At 42.5% G+C, this 16,649-nt stretch overlaps 1 protein-coding gene across 2 annotated transcripts in view; it reads left to right on the top strand.

The window, feature by feature from the left end:
• The window catches only part of CARMIL3 (capping protein regulator and myosin 1 linker 3), a 99,738-nt gene that overhangs the window by 50,961 nt on the left and 32,128 nt on the right, over positions 1 to 16,649 (top strand). For both annotated transcript variants that reach the window (XM_063454867.1, XM_063454868.1), the window contains 9 exons: positions 9,594 to 9,667; positions 9,751 to 9,826; positions 10,345 to 10,433; positions 11,193 to 11,287; positions 11,385 to 11,471; positions 11,689 to 11,798; positions 15,277 to 15,354; positions 15,830 to 15,906; positions 16,460 to 16,564. In XM_063454867.1, coding sequence (XP_063310937.1) covers positions 9,594 to 9,667; positions 9,751 to 9,826; positions 10,345 to 10,433; positions 11,193 to 11,287; positions 11,385 to 11,471; positions 11,689 to 11,798; positions 15,277 to 15,354; positions 15,830 to 15,906; positions 16,460 to 16,564 — 791 coding nt within the window. The remainder of the gene's footprint in view (positions 1 to 9,593; positions 9,668 to 9,750; positions 9,827 to 10,344; positions 10,434 to 11,192; positions 11,288 to 11,384; positions 11,472 to 11,688; positions 11,799 to 15,276; positions 15,355 to 15,829; positions 15,907 to 16,459; positions 16,565 to 16,649) is intronic.

The following is a 16,649-nucleotide window of genomic DNA, read 5'->3' as shown; positions in this document are numbered from 1 at the left end:
ACATCCTGGAAGCTGAGGTGCCATCGCACGGACGAAGAATTAGGATAAAGATGTCAGGATAAATGCATTTGATAATGTGTATATTTGTATTTTTAATTATTCAGGAAGGTAGAGGTACCGACACACCTGGCTGTGAGGTTTGCATTAAGACTACTAAAACAGGTAATCATATTTCCCAGACCCTTATTTGGCATTCACAATATGAGTGTAAAGGATATGTATCTAGGTGTAGATACTTAGGTATAGATTATAGTGTATGCCATTTAGGAGTAGGAGAACCTAAGTGCTTCAATCCAGAGTATCAACCCCGTACAATTTGGTTGACCCTTCGGAATAGAGACTCACAGGGGACCCTAATAAATAAGACAATACTAGAAACCATACATTCTTCGGGTGTTCTTCTATTTGATGCATGTAAGGCGATATCAAGTGGTAGAAAACCGTGGAATGTATGCGGGGATCTTAAATGGGAAAGAGCGTATGGGTCTAATGATAAGTATATTTGCCCCAGTAGTTAGAACAAGTACCGTATATACTCGAGTATAAGCCGACCCGAATATAAGCCGAGGCCCCTAATTTTATCCAAAAAAACTGAGAAAATGTATTGACTCGAGTATAAGACTAGGGTGGGAAATGCAGCAGCTACTGGTAAATTTCTAAATAAAATTAGATCCTAAAAAAAATATATTAATTGAATATTTATTTACAGTGTGTGTATAATGAATGCAGTGTGTGCGTATGTGTGTGTGTATGAGTGCAGCGTGTGTGTATGAGTGCAGCGTGTGTGTATGAGTGCAGTGTGTGTGTGCATGAATGCAGTGTGTGTGTGCATGAATGCAGTGTGTGTGTGTGTATGAATGCAGTGTGTGAATGCAGTGTGTGCAGGGCCGGTGCAAGGATATTTGCCGCCGTAGGCAAAAAAAATTTTGCCGCCCCCTCCCCCCCCCATATGTCCTGACTTCCCCTCCTCCTCCCTCAGTGGTCCTTACCTCCCCACCCCCGTGTTCCTTCACACCCCCCCCCCCCAGTGGTCCTGACTCACCCCTCCCCTAGTGGTCCTTACCCTCCCCTCCCCTAGTGGTCCTTACTTCCCCCTCCCCTCCCATAGTGGTCCTTATCCCACCCCCTCCCTCTCATAGTGGTCCTTATCCCCCTTCTCCCTCCCATAGTGTTCCTTATCCCTCCCCATCCCTCCCATAGTGGTCCATATACCCCCTCCCCCTCCCATAGTGGTCCTTATACCCCCCCTCCCTCCCATAGTGGTCCTTATCCCACCCCCTCCCATAGTGGTCCTTATACCCCCCCTCCCTCCCATAGTGGTCCTTATACCCCCCTCCCTCCAATAGTGGTCCTTATCCCCCCCCCTCCCTCCCATAGTGGTCCTTATCCCCCCCCCCTCCCTCCCATAGTGGTCCTTATACCCCCCTCCCTCCCATAGTGGTCCTTATCCCCCCCTCCCTCCCATAGTGGTCCTTATCCCCCCCCTCCCTCCCATAGTGGTCCTTATACCCCCCTCCCTCCAATTGTGGTCCTTATCCCCCCCCTCCCTCCCATAGTGGTCCTTATCCCCCCTCCCTCCCATAGTGGTCCTTATACCCCCCTCCCTCCAATAGTGGTCCTTATCCCCCCCCTCCCTCCCATAGTGGTCCTTATCCCACTCCCTCCCATAGTGGTCCTTATACCCCCCCTCCCTCCCATAGTGGTCCTTATGCCCCCCTCCCTCCAATAGTGGTCCTTATCCCCCCTCCCTCCCATAGTGGTCCTTATCCCCCCCCCCTCCCTCCCATAGTGGTCCTTATCCCCCCCCCTCCCTCCCATAGTGGTCCTTATACCCCCCTCCCTCCCATAGTGGTCCTTATCCCCCCCCTCCCTCCCATAGTGGTCCTTATCCCCCCCCTCCCTCCCATAGTGGTCCTTATACCCCCCTCCCTCCAATAGTGGTCCTTATCCCCCCCCTCCCTCCCATAGTGGTCCTTATCCCCCCCTCCCTCCCATAGTGGTCCTTATACCCCCCTCCCTCCAATAGTGGTCCTTATCCCCCCCTCCCTCCCATAGTGGTCCTTATCCCCCCCCCTCCCTCCCATAGTGGTCCTTATACCCCCCTCCCTCCCATAGTGTTCCTTATCCCCCCCTCCCTCCCATAGTGGTCCTTATACCCCCCCCTCCCATAGTGTTCCTTATCCCCCCCCTCCCTCCCTCCCTCCCATAGTGGTCCTTAACCCACCCCCTCCCTCCCATAGTGGTCCTTATACCCCCCCCCCTCCCATAGTGGTCCTTATCCCCCCCTCCCTCCCATAGTGGTCCTTATCCCCCCTCTCCCTCCCATAGTGGTCCTTATACCCCCCTCCCTCCCATAGTGTTCCTTATCCCCCCCCTCCCTCCCATAGTGGTCCTTAACCCACCCCCTCCCTCCCATAGTGGTCCTTATACCCCCCCCCTCCCATAGTGGTCCTTATCCCCCCCCTCCCTCCCATAGTGGTCCTTATACCCCCCTCCCTCCCATAGTGGTCCTTATCCCCCCCCTCCCTCCCATAGTGGTCCTTATCCCCCCCCTCCCTCCCATAGTGGTCCTTATCCCCCCCCTCCCTCCCATAGTGGTCCTTATACCCCCCCCCCTTCCCTCCCATAGCGGTCCTTATACCCCCCTCCCTCCCATAGTGGTCCTTATACCCCCCCCTCCCATAGTGGTCCTTATACCCCCCCCCCTCCCATAGTGGTCCTTATACCCCTTTTTTTGTTATTATTAATTATTATTTTTTTATTATTATTTTTTTTTATTCTTATTTCTTATTTTATTTATTTTTTTTTTTTTCGTCCCCCCTCCCTGCTTGATATATGGCAGGGAGGGGGGCTCTCCTTCCCTGGTGGTCCAGTGGCAGTTCAGTGGGGGGGAGAGGGGGGCTGGCAGAGCTGTACTTACCTGTTCTGCAGCTCCTGTCAGCTCTCTCCTCCTCCGCGCCGTCCATTCAGCTCCCTCTGTCAGCTCCCAGTGTAAGTCTCGCGAGAGCCGCGGCTCTCGCGAGATTTACACTGGGAGCTGACCGAGGTGCTGAACGGACGGCGCGGAGGAGGAGAGAGCTGACAGGAGCTGCAGAACAGGTAAGTACAGCTCTACCAGCCCCCCTCTCCCCCGGTCTGTATTATGGCAATCCAAATTGCCATAATACAGACCTTGACTCGAGTATAAGCCGAGTTGGGGTTTTTCAGCCCAAAAAATGGGCTGAAAAACTCGGCTTATACTCGAGTATATACGGTATATAGATCCAAAATGCCCAAATAAGAATTATAATTATTGTCCATATTGGTCTTGTGTAGGGTGGGCAACTTGAGGACAGACAGTAGATAAGGATATGATTGTTACTAAGTTGCCTACCAAACCATATTGTAAGTCTATGGAGTGTAACCCAGTACATATACTTATTAATAATCCTGAACAGTTTATTGATAGGTTCGGAAACTTATTTGGGTTCCAGATATATGGAAAAGGTTTGGATCCTGGGACAATATTATTTATAGGGATAGAGAGCGATACCGTAGCATCCCAAACTCATCAGGTTTTCCATTCTTTCTACGAGGAGATGAGTGTAGAAAATAAGATCCCCCATAATGCTAAGAACCTGTTTATTGATCTAGCCGAGAGTATTGCCGGTAGTCTTAATGTAACCAACTGCTATGTGTGTGGAGGTACTAATATGGGAGACCAATGGCCCTGGGAAGCAAAGGAGGTAGTGTATTCTGGATCTGAGACAATTGAACAGATAACATCTTCTCAAGCTGATTATCAAATGAGTGTTAGAGGTAAATCTGAGTGGCGATTAAAGACCTCCATTATAAGTTATGTTTGCATAGCAAGGAAAGGAATAATGTTTAATACATCTGTAGGAGAATTGACTTGTCTAGGGCAAAAAGCTTATGATGATAATACAAAGAATACAACTTGGTGGTCGGCTTCAAATGTCTCAGAACCACCTAACCCGTTTGCAAGTTATACCAATTTAAAGGACGTGTGGTTTGACCAATCTACTACATCTAGTTGGAAAGCCCCAGCAAATTTGTACTGGATCTGTTGTAAGAAAGCCTATTCGGAGTTACCACAGGACTGGGAAGGGGCATGTGTGTTAGGTATGCTCAAACCATCCTTCTTCTTGTTGCCTATTGAAACAGGAGAGACTTTGGGAGTTAAGGTATATGATGTAAATCATAGGAAGAAAAGGGGACCCCTAGAGATAGGTACCTGGGAAGATAATGAATGGCCTCCCCAGCGTATTATAGATTATTATGGGCCAGCTACATGGGCAGAGGATGGTACTTTTGGATATAGAACCCCAATATATATGCTCAACCGTATTATAAGGTTACAGGCAGTGGTTGAGATAATTACCAACGAGACATCGCAAGCGCTCAATCTCCTAGCGAAACATAATACTTGGATGAGGACAGCCGTTTACCAAAATAGATTAGCCTTGGATTACCTATTGGCAGTAGAGGGAGGTGTATGTGGGAAGTTTAACCTAAGCAATTGTTGTCTTCAAATAGATGATGAAGGGCAAGCAATAGCTGAGCTTACTAGCCATATGGTTAAACTAGCGCATGTGCCTACTCAGGTATGGAAAGGGTATAATCCAAGTAGTTGGTTTGGTAACTGGTATGAGCAGTTTGGAGGACTTAAGGCATTGGTAGGTGGAGTCATGCTAATCTTGATGCTGTGTCTTCTCCTACCATGTCTTATTCCTTTGGTAGTTAGGTCTGTGCAGCGCATTATAGAAAATATAGCAGAGAGAAAGGCTGCTGCACAGATAATGGCTATATATAGGTATGAGACTCTAAATCAGGGAGAACTAGTACAGGAAGAGGAATGTTGAGAGATTCATGTCCTTAGGGAGTCGCAGAGTCTGGTCTGGTTCATGGCAACTTGAGGTGTAAGCAAACTATGGTTAAGTGATGCATCTGGAATTGTGAAATATCAGAAGCATCAAAGGGGGGAATGCGGTGGAATCTCAGTAAAAATAAATTTACTAGGACAAGATTGCCACGTGGTATGTGCTCTTGTTGATGTATCAGTTAGTCAGTTACACGTAGCTAAGATACAATCAGTAGTGTACGGAGCATATGTAGGAATACAGGATATACAAGTATTTCCCCTCCTCCATTGTGCTGGGCAAGCCATGTGGTCAAACAGGAATTTAGTCTCTATTCGGTTGATTAGATAAGAGTATGTGTAGGTTGAACTGATTATGGGAGGAGCTACATGCCTATATAAGGGACCTACACTGTATGATCAGGACTCAGACTTTGCTGTTTTTTGGTGACATTAGTCCCTCTGAGTCCCGGTCGGTGAATCGAATAAAGAATCTCTTCCTTCCTGAAGAAACCTGTGTCCATCTCTCTGTGCTTGGCTTCCGTCAGTTTCTCCGGTATCAGTAGGGATTCCTATGCTTGACTAAACTTGATAGAAGGCACAGCTACCTTTGTCAAGTATTCTCATCCAACCTCTTCTACAGCCATCACTATTGATGCATGTGGGGGAAAAGGCATTGTCTGTTAACCCAGCAATTGCTGAAGAAAAAATACATGCCTACTAAGTGTCCCTATTTAGTATGGACAGTCCCTGTTTTTGGTCCATATTACTCTGGACCTCTTTTCTATCCCTTTTTTTTTTACTAGGAGCTTTATATTGTTTTTGTGTCTAACACGGTTATTTTCTAAAAATTTTGGGAATGCAAAGTGAATTTAAGGTCAAAAGAGCTAATATGGATACCGAGCCGGCGTTCACAAAGGTCTGGCAACACTGGGAGGAATATCTAGAATGCTAACAAACCAAAGGTAAAGGGAGGACGGGGGCCTCGGGCAAACAGGGGGTTCTTAACTAAGGAGTCTGACCCGTGGCTCCCTCGCACCCCGTGGTGCGCTCTACCACAATTTTCTCCCCACTTTCCTACTGCCTGCTTCTCCCCCTCTTCTTTCCTCTATCTGTTCATATTCGCACCCCTAGATAAACCAAAAATTAGACAGGAGATGGTACATGGTGCACAGCCATGCCAGTAACGAGTGTTACCAAAAGGTGGGCCTAAGAGCAGGCACAAATTTACTTACGGGGGGGGGGGGTGGTTAACATGGCCTGCATATACGAAATATGAATCTATCCTGCCCTACTGCACTATAAGCAAACTGACACCACTACAAATACTGTACCTGATGTATACTTCCTGACACAAAGATGTACCATAACCAACTACGTACCCTAATTTGATTGTTCAGTTGCATCACTCAAGACCTGTATGCTCTAACCTTTGTGCACTGATACGTGATGTCTACTATATGCCATAAATCTACCTGTGCTCAAAAACAAAGTAACTTAAAAAATAAGAGCAGAGCTAGGCCGTCATATAGGGTTAGCACAATAACCACATTGACCTGGCTTGGGGGCAGTGGGCGCTTTAGTTTGCTGGAGATTGGAGGGGGGCCCACTGCTCTGTTGCCTGGGTTCCCTCGTGGGGATTCCGGCCGAGGTCATGGCTTCAGCCCACAAAGGAGCCCCGGTGGGGGGACTCTCGGGGGCGGACGGGTAGTGGGGAGGTTCCCCAGAAAGAAAGAGAGCTGCCTGGCTGCACTGAAAACGTCAGCGGCACAGTTCTGCTACTTTACCTACATTTAATTGTGTTATCTTTCTGTTTAAATGTTCCTTTTACTTTTTACTTATATAGTATAAAACTCTGATAGAATGTGAACAAGCCACTTAACATTGAACAAACCAATGCATGCCTTAACAATATGATCTTCCTTTCTGTAATGTAAAAGATACATGTATTGTGAACTGGCTTTTGCACAAGCCATACCATATAGAAATGCCGTATTTTCTATCAGCGCAAAAAAAAAGAATAAAAAAAAAAAAAGAGCTGATATGGAAACATTCTCTAAGTCAGCTATGCTCCCTGATTGGATATTTTGGCCTTAAATAGGAAGTTCACTTACCTGAGAATTCTCAATTTAGTAAATAACCCTGTGAGTGTATAACAGAGTTCCACAGCAATTAGTAAATCACTGGAAGTAACACTCCATTGCCTAAATACAAAATAAAATAAAAAATACCCCAAATTACAACATGAATGCTTTTAATTGTGCATTTTTCCCTTTGGGTTATATCTAAAAGTCTCTAAAAACATTTCTCTTGCCTGCAGCTTTTGTAAGCCATCTTCTACTTTTCCAGCCCATACTTTGTGGTTGTCCTAGACTTTCCAGTGAAGCTCAATGAGAAGTTTTTGCAAGGCAGATGCTCTGGGCAATGACTTGCCTCTTGGGTTTAGCTCCACTGAGCTAATAAAACCAGGAAGTAACAGTAATGGTTGTCTGTTACCAGGTTAATTTATAAGTGTAAATTTAATTTGAAATCGCCACTTTTTTCAAAATAAAAAAGAGTATACACTATTCACAGATAAAGCTTTAGGGGTCCGGATTGTCCCGGTATAAATTTGGTATGGTATAAATTTAACTATATGTACTTTTTAACTTTATATACAACTTTAAGTTACAAACAACAACATGACCAGACAAAGTTTAGCAGCTAGTTGGTCACACTCTTAATACTCCTTAAATTACCAATTATAAATCTTTTTTTTTTTTTTTAAATCTTTAATTATAATGATAACTTGAGAATGAAAATTCCCTTTAATTTTAAAAGTCCTATCATTTATTATATTATGTAATCTAAAAATAGATACCAGTAGATACATTTAACAAAATTTAAATTATTAATAATCTCTCTCTGCCTGTGGCATAGGAATAGAAGTGTTTATTAAGAAAAATTAGAGCAAATTATACTCAGGTGCTAGACATAAGTCTCTGCTCCCGTTGGCGTCGACTCTCCCATGACTAACAGGGAAATTATTATGGAAATGGAAAAGTCTTTCATGAATATATTATTCTTGCTACATGAGCGTGAAAATTAATTATGGCGGTAGCATTATTACATGGTATTGCTCTTTATAGTGAAGAAGAGTACATCCCTTATATACTAACCACTCAAAGATACATAGTGTGCGGTAATAGAGCACTGTGCACCCTATTTTGCTTTATATCCATTAAAACATTCACTATGTATTAATTCCATTCACATCTATTTGCAACAATAGAAACAGCTGTGAGAATACCTCCAGAAAAATCTGACCGTACTCCTGGACTCAGCAATTTGGCAGGATTACTCACAAATTTAGGCATTGCCATGTTTACTAGTGAAATCCCTGGGTTTTCACATCTGGGAATTTTGCGTATAGGCTATAGACTGTGTTTAATAAAGTATTACTGTTTATATTGTGGAATCTTAGCCTATACGGTATTTGGTCACATAGAAGGAATTGTATCATGTTGTAAAAGACTTCAGTAATCGCAAAGTACAAGAATTAGATAGGGTAAATTTCAACAGCTACTGTTCAGGTATTCAGAGTATTTTATGACTATGCTTTCTCATATAATGTGGTGCGCTCTACCAGAGATGTTGCCATCCAGAGGACAGCCAAACTATGACTGCCAATGGGGCAAAGATTGATATAGTGCATTATTTGCCCTTCCAGATTAGCATACCTCTCATTATTTCAAATACAAAAAGAGCGACACTTTAATTTTAGGGATGTGATTGGGGGTGGTGCCAGGGGCAGGACTGTTTGTAAGAAATATTAACAAAACTGTATTCCTAACACTATAAAGTCCTTCTGCCTTGGTGATGTCCAAGCCCCCCACCGCCACTCCAGGTCCCTCAGCACTGGATCAGGATCCTCCTCCCACAATGTCAGCGATGGGGGACCGACTGTGCATGCATGGCAAGCGCCGCGCATGCATTAGGGCTTCCTTGTGGTAAAGCATAGAATCAATTTTCCTATGTGGTTTTTAAAGATCCTGGACGTATTCATGCAAAGCGTGAGGACGTCCAGCATCATTTCACAGAATAAAACTCCAGGAAGCACCAGGAAGCGCCTCTAGAGGGCCGTCAGGAAGACTGCCACTAGATGATGCGTGAAATGTGGAATATAATTATTGCATTTTTTCAGAAACTGCAAAAATTAACATTGCAGGGTTAAGGGGGTACTGCACCCAGACTACTCCATTGAGATGAAATGGTCTTGGTTCTTATAGTGTCCCTTTAAGTGACTTACTAGTAATATGTTATGTAACTACAATGTAATTTATAACAAGAACAACATATCTTATTTACACAGACTGGTTTCTAAATACATTTACTGTAGTTGAAAGACACATTACTGTGAGTGTTATTGCTGTGGAGCTCTGTTATACACTCAGATACACCAACAATATGGAGCTTCAAGAAAAGATGGACATTGGGATACAAAAGACTGACAGAGTGATTTGGACCCAAGATAGGGACCGTCCCTCCTAAATATGAATACTTGGGAGTTATGCACTAGAGTGTATGTAAAACTTCTAACAAATAAACAACTTAATTAACTGGTGCAGTTTATATAAAAGGTTTATATATAAGGGGAACTACCTAGAATATGCCATCATGTGTGTTATTCGGATTTGTGCGCCTTTTTTTTATGTTTGTTTCTGATCCATGGCTCATTTTTTATGTCTTCCTTTAGGACGTAGATATGATTTACCACTCACAGGACAACCGGGAATTTAACCTTCAGGATTTCAGCCACCTAGAGAGCAGGTCAGGGGGTAAGGGCCATAGTATAGTCTGTATGTTTACTAGTGTACTGTTATATCACTCTCTGTTATCTTATTCCTTTTCAGGGACCTGGCTCTGGTTGTAGCTGCTCTCGCCTATAATCAGTATTTCCTCAGACTCCAGGCTGCAAATCTCAAACTGGTAAATACATAATCATGGGGTAATAAAGTGACACAGGGTACCACGTGTATTTCAAGGGTCACATTTGGGCCTAGATCTACTGAATGGTCAGAAGACACACTGGGACTATGATAATTAACGGTTTGAAGCATAGACTAGGGCAGGCATAGGCAATCTTCGGCACTCCAGATGTTTTGTACTACACCTCCCATGATGCTTTGCCAGCATTATGGGTGTAAGAGCATTATGGGGGATGTAGTACACAACATCTGGAGTGCCAAAGGTTGCCTATCCCTGGACTAGGGGGTTATTGTGGGCTGTGATTTCACACTGATTACCATAGTCACAAGCAAAATTGGGAAATGTGTGAGAGATGTTCATATGCACTGGTAAATATCAGTGGCACATCAAGTATATCCTGGAATCCTAGAGGTAGTAACGTTATGGAAGATTCTGTGAATTATGATAAGGGATCCTGTTGTTGAATGTAACTCTCTTTAATATTTTGCCTCTTGCTATGTTGTTCTATCTTCTCACAGGGGTCTGAGGTGACAGAGCAAATCCTACACTGTGTGGGAAGATCACAGCACCTGGAGGAGCTAATCCTAGAGGACTGCGGACTGAGAGCGTGAGAGAGGGTGACAGAGGAGGGAGAAATAGTTGGGAAACTGAGAAAAGGATAGAGAGACATAAAACTATGATGGGTAGGGTTAATTATGAAGCTTTGGGTGGGAAGGAGACATGGGCTGTCATATTGTATAGTTAGATATGAAACATAAGCAATGCAGTGGTAGCACAAAAGAAAATTAGCGATGGATGAGGAGGACATTTCTCAGCCTGAGAGTTGTTAAATGTTGAGGTGGGGTTTTATCAGGCGAATTAAAGGACATGATTGTAGCCAAACATATAGGGTATTTGTGTCATTAAAGGGTCAAAAGTGTAGAAGTATGACACAGTCAGAATGTGATATCTCTTTGAAAAGTCTGAAAGTAGTGATCAATAGTTGTCTTTGGGAAGACACAACAGACCAGAATATTCCAGTGACATAAAAAATGGATCTGCCAATAGTATGTTTAGGGCAGTCAACATGATTACTGACCTGTTTGAGTTTAGGAAAGACTTGGGGTCGTTGTGGACCTCTGAGTACTGCTGTTGAACACTACTTTTTAAAGAAGGAACATGCTTAGGAGAAAGAATAGTGATATAGTAGTCAAAAGAGGTGAGACATATTAGGAGGGCAGTGGGTATTAATATAGGGTAGCTGCTGTCCCCTATACTACCCTCTTCCTTCCACCTTTCTTCCCTCTCTCTCATCCCTTATCCCTCTCTCTCTCTCTCTTCTTGTTCCTCCTCTGTCTTTTCCTCTCTCGCCCTCTCTCTCCTGCAGTGAGTTTGCTCTCCGTTTGGCCTCTGTGTTGTCAGATAATTCGGCCTCCTCTCTGCATTCACTGAACCTGTCACACAACCCCCTGGAAGACCGAGGTACTGTAAACCTTTTGCTACAAACACGTGCTGCTTTACAAAACCCATGTGTATCGAAACCCAATTTAGGTCCATGAACTCTTAATTCTTTGTCTAGGTATTGCTGCTCTATCACAGCAGTTTCTATACTTTCATGCCGGACTTCGCAGCCTCAATCTGAGCAAAACAAACATCACGGCAAGAGGTACAAGAGTGTACTAAAATGTAGCGTTTGTATGCTGAAATTGTGTGATTTCCTGTGTATTTTTTACAGTATTCAATCTGAAGTGATATTTGTCTTGAATATGTATGTTTCACTCTCTGTTTGCATATTTACACATAGGCGTGTTTCTAGTTGTGTTGTTTTGCTAGTACGGTATGTATTATGTGTGTACATTACTGTGAGACCTTTCTCTCTGTAGGAGCACTCTCTCTGTGTCAGTCCCTCTGCCAGAATGCTCTTTTCTCCTCCTCGCTGCACTCTCTGACCCTCAGTAAGAATCCTGGACTTCTTGGGAGTGAGGAGACCAATGTGAGACTAACCCTTAACCTTACAATTCCATTATTACATATTACCATAACTGCTCCTCACACCTCCTCCTATAGCTTAGTTCATTATATAATGTTTCCATATAATCTGTCATTATCACGAAACAACCCTCTGTAATGCTAATGTATAACTTCCTATTAATCCTGCAAAATCACAATTGATACCATATCTCCATGTACACTGAACCCCCTCTATCCTCTCTCTTCTATGGTTAATAAACCTGTATTGTCTATTACTCTACACTATGCCCCCCTTGTCACTAATTATATCTTACCATACATCCAACACCTATAACTCATTGTGATGCACTATACATCATAAGTCCACATAATGTCTTTGATTGTTGATGCTATTTCATTTCAGCAATTTTTTGTTTATATAATCTCTCTTAATATCTATTTTAGTACCATGAACCTTAAGCATACCATTTCTGTTATTTCACATAGCTTCTCTAAGCAGTTTTTCTCTCCGTTGGTTCACACATTCATATAGGTCTTTATTTCCCTACAGCACTATCTCACCTTCTCTGCAGGACTAATGTAATATTTAGTGCCTAGTGCTGCCACCACTATCTACATCATACCGTTGCAGTCTCACTTCTCCATTCTCTGAGTTTCATCACTTTAGTTTCAGTTTATGATACCTTAGCCACACCTCCCTTGGTTGCAACTCACACAGCCTACATAAACACAGAAAAATAAGGTTTAATATTTTTTTTTACATTCTTTTCTGTATTTTTGCAGTGCATAAGATTATAACAAACAAGCTTGAGGTACCCCAACGGCAGTCCTTAGGCATAGCATCACACATTACACTTGGGGTACTATAGAAGGCATGCACAATTTTATATTTTAATAGGAGAAAAGAAGGAATCGTGTTTGCGGAAGATAAGTCAGATATGAGACATCAGGAGTAGATTGTAATACAGGCAAGATTAAATGACTAGATAGGTAATGATAGCATGACTGATTGCCTATATTAGAAAGCAGGTCAATATAAGATTTATCTCACAAGATGTACATAGGCATATGAGTACTAGGTATCATGTAAGCTAAATTCCCCACTGATAATTAAGTCGGCGATTTGTGCCTATACCACTGGAACATAAAAATAAAAAGGCATGGACAGATAAGAAGAACAAGAAAACAAAAGTAAGAAAATGGTACATAACATTCTGTAGATGGAAGCTGAGTGAGGCCTGACATGGGCAGGATGGTGTCTGCCCATGGCAGGGAAACATCTCTAGCGTGTGGTGGGACCACATGTTATATTATGAGAGGTCCAGAGTCAGCCGATGCCCAGGCATGGGTGATAGGGTGTCCTAACCAGAGAGTCTGTGAAGGCAGCTGCGTGCAGGGAGCAAAATGAGGTCTCCCCTCAGCCCCAGGCTTGTACGAAGGCTGACACCTTCTTCCCACGTACTCAGAGTCTGCAACAGTCCAAGTCCCTCCCAAGGTGGGTATAGACAGGGGCCCTGCTGTTCTGTCGCCACCGTCTGCGAGTGGCCCATTGTCTGCAGGTAGCAGGTGAACTTGCCATATGTGGGGAGGCGATGCCCAAGTGAGGCCCACTCAACCCTCCACCTGCCACTCCTCTGTCTTCCTCTGGAAGTTGATGAAGATTGGGTGTCATGCGGTGTTCCGGTGCTGCCCAGAATCATTGAAAAAAGTCTTCCAATCTTTGCAGAGACCTCTCCATTGAGTTAGAGAAATCAGACACAGTCTGCACAGTTACCTTTGCAGGAGGTATAGGTGCACCCGCCATATTTGAGTAGGCTTCTGCGTTCAGAGTTATTGGTAGATAGGAGAGCGTTTCGAGGTGAGGTGAGTTCGGCAGTGAGGAGTCACTTAAGTAGCTTAAAATAGTGGAGACCGGCAATACAGGAAGTGCAAACATTAGATGACTCTTTATAGGAAGTGTTTAGGAAGACTGTGCAAGGCACATGCAGGGACTTTTGTATAAACAAAATGATTAAACTTCTAAATGGCAGAGAATTGAGCAGCAAGACTGCAGATAAGTGTTGGTTCTTAGTATTCACTTTCCATAGCACAGAGGGGGACCACAACTGCAGCTTCACTTCCTTACACCTTAGTACTTACACAACTGTGCTTTATCACTCATTGTACAGTTCAATAATAACTCCCATAGCATCAAATAACGTAACCTTTATTTATCGAAATTGCTCCATTTGCATGTCTTTATAACTCCATATAGCTTTATATAACCACCTTAACCCTATATTCTTGTAACTCGTCTTAATATAATGCATTTCTTGTAACCATGCCCTTCTAACTCCTCATTAATCCATGTTTAGCTGCTTTGCTTGTTAGAACATTAGAAGTTATTGATCCAAGGTTTGCAAGATTCTTAGCACGTTGTTTGTTATTCTCCCTATAGAACTGAACGTGTCACAGTATTCCCAATATTATTATCCTTGGCTAGAAATTATACTGTAATAATATATAATTTTTTATTTATTTTTGTAACTCTTTATTTTTGTCGCTCATAAGTGAACAAAGCATCCTTCATTGTCACAACAACAAATGCAAGAATACGCAAAACACACAATGAAACATGTAGCATGAAGTCCTTAACATTTAAAGATATCACTTTGCTTTATTTCGATGAGACAGCACATTTTTTTAATGTTAAGGTCATATTAGCTTCAGGTAAGTACGCCTATGTATTCTAGGGTAGTTAGGCATTTAAACATGAGGTAACTGCTAGTCATATCAGTAGTTAAGCATAATTATTATGGAGTACTTGTGGGCGCTTAACATGCCTACAGTATACAGTGTGCAAAATAAACATGCAGAGGAAAACGTTAGAGCTGCCTAAGATTATAATCAACTTTGTCAACTAACATAACAAGTAAGGCGTAGTGGTTGTTTAACATAAGAGAGATTACTTGATTTTTAGCTAGGGTAACTTGAGAAGTGAACCACTGTGGCCCCATACATTTTTAGTAGTGGGCAAACTGAGGAGGCCTGCTTAGGATGCCTGGGGTAGCCAAGTGTGAAGTTCAGGAATACTTATAGCGACTCGATATAGGGTTGACAGGCACATATGTAAAGCCCTGTTAGGCCGTCTCTCTGGCAGATCGCATCAATGTATAAGACATTTAATAATATAAAATTTCAAACAAACAAGGGTTCCCTGGGACCCTCAATATCCACAGGGAATGGGTGAATGTTCAACAATGCCTTGGGCTACATTACATAAGCAGGGCTCCTGTGTTGTTAATCCCTATCATCATTGAAACCCAGAACAATTCCTCTTAACTACTATTATTTGTAACCACGTTATGCTTACATACACCTGTTGTGTTTCTTAGAACCACTTCATGTCCATATCTCATTATTTCCAATAGAACCATGCCATATACCCTCTTCCTGTTAAGAATTATACTACTCTTGTACACCATTGCATTATTTTATTTAACTGCTCTTATATTTTTCAGGCACTTTACACTTTTTTGTCTCACCCAAATTCGTTGGTTTATTTGGATCTCTCAGGAACAGATTGTGCTGTGGACACTGTAAGAAGGGGTATTATTAGGAATTACTGTGGTGGTGGGGAGCAGGCTACATAGTTCATTGTGCTCTTGTCAAAATGATATAAGTGCTTGGTATGAGGGGTTGCAGAACCATGAGTCCGAGGTGAACAGGATAGTTATGTAAGAATGATTATGAATGATTACAAACAATTATGACTAACAGTTCAACAATTGGAAATGAAAGCATGCAAGTGGACAGTAATGCAGTGTTGTAAAGTTATATTAGTGGACTGGGGACATATTTGGTATTGAAATTGTTTTGATAGAAAATGGTTGTAGATGTTTCTGTATTATTAAAACTAAGATTTTTATTTACCGTAATTGTTAATTAAATCATTTTGAATATTTATTAAAACATATTCAACAAGGGCTAATTTTGTAACCCCAGAGGTAGAACAGAGAAGTGTTCTTTCAGTGGGTTTAATTAATATGACAGCTGTACTTTATCTATGTTAAGATTTTCGGGGCACTCGCCCTTGGATGCTGTTCCTGCCTTTCACATCTGGACCTCTCTAAGAATTCATTGTCACATAGGTAAGTAGGGCTGTGGGAGAGACATACATTGTTTTGAGGAGTTAGTAGAGTCAAAGTACAGTCCCATTAGTGTTTTATTGGACTCTCTTTAACATAGCCTTCGTTATTTGCAATTGAGCTAAGAAGGAGTTTTTCTTTATTTATAGCAGGCTTATGAACTTTTGAAAAAATCATTTAGTGGCTGGGTGTTTTTGGTTTTTATTTCCATATGGTTTGTATGGTGGGTATGTATTCTAAAGCACTAATGTGTTTTAGAAAAAGAAAACACTAGACACAACAGGGTAATCTCTAAATCCTGGACTGGTAGGGGGTACTTGAGGACTGGGTTGGGAACTCCTGTTCTGGAGGAATAATTCATATGGTAGTCCTGCTTTGAGGACTACCACTTGGTATTCTATCTCTGCTGGTAGTCCAAGAACTAATTCTCTAATGTGGTAGTTTTTGTGAAGAGGCTGCAGGTTGCAAGGAGTAATATGCCGTTTTGGGCTGTGTGATTATATTTAGATGTCACTCAATAGATCATATGATAATGGAGTATTTTTCTCACTATAAGGAGGACCCCAGAGACACTACCATCAGTGGAGAAGTTTTTTGGAAGTTCCTTGTCTCTATCACATGTATCCCTAAGTGGAACCAAAGTGCCCCCTGAACTATTGAGGTAAGATTGCCTCATCATGACCGTCTATGCAAATTCCAGTAAATTTTAAAAATTCAAATTTCCATTACACCATGTAAATCTACAA

The sequence above is a fragment of the Pelobates fuscus genome, chromosome 5 (assembly GCF_036172605.1).
Source record: "Pelobates fuscus isolate aPelFus1 chromosome 5, aPelFus1.pri, whole genome shotgun sequence".
Classification (NCBI taxonomy): domain Eukaryota; kingdom Metazoa; phylum Chordata; class Amphibia; order Anura; family Pelobatidae; genus Pelobates; species Pelobates fuscus.
This window is presented reverse-complemented; position numbering and strand designations above follow the sequence as displayed.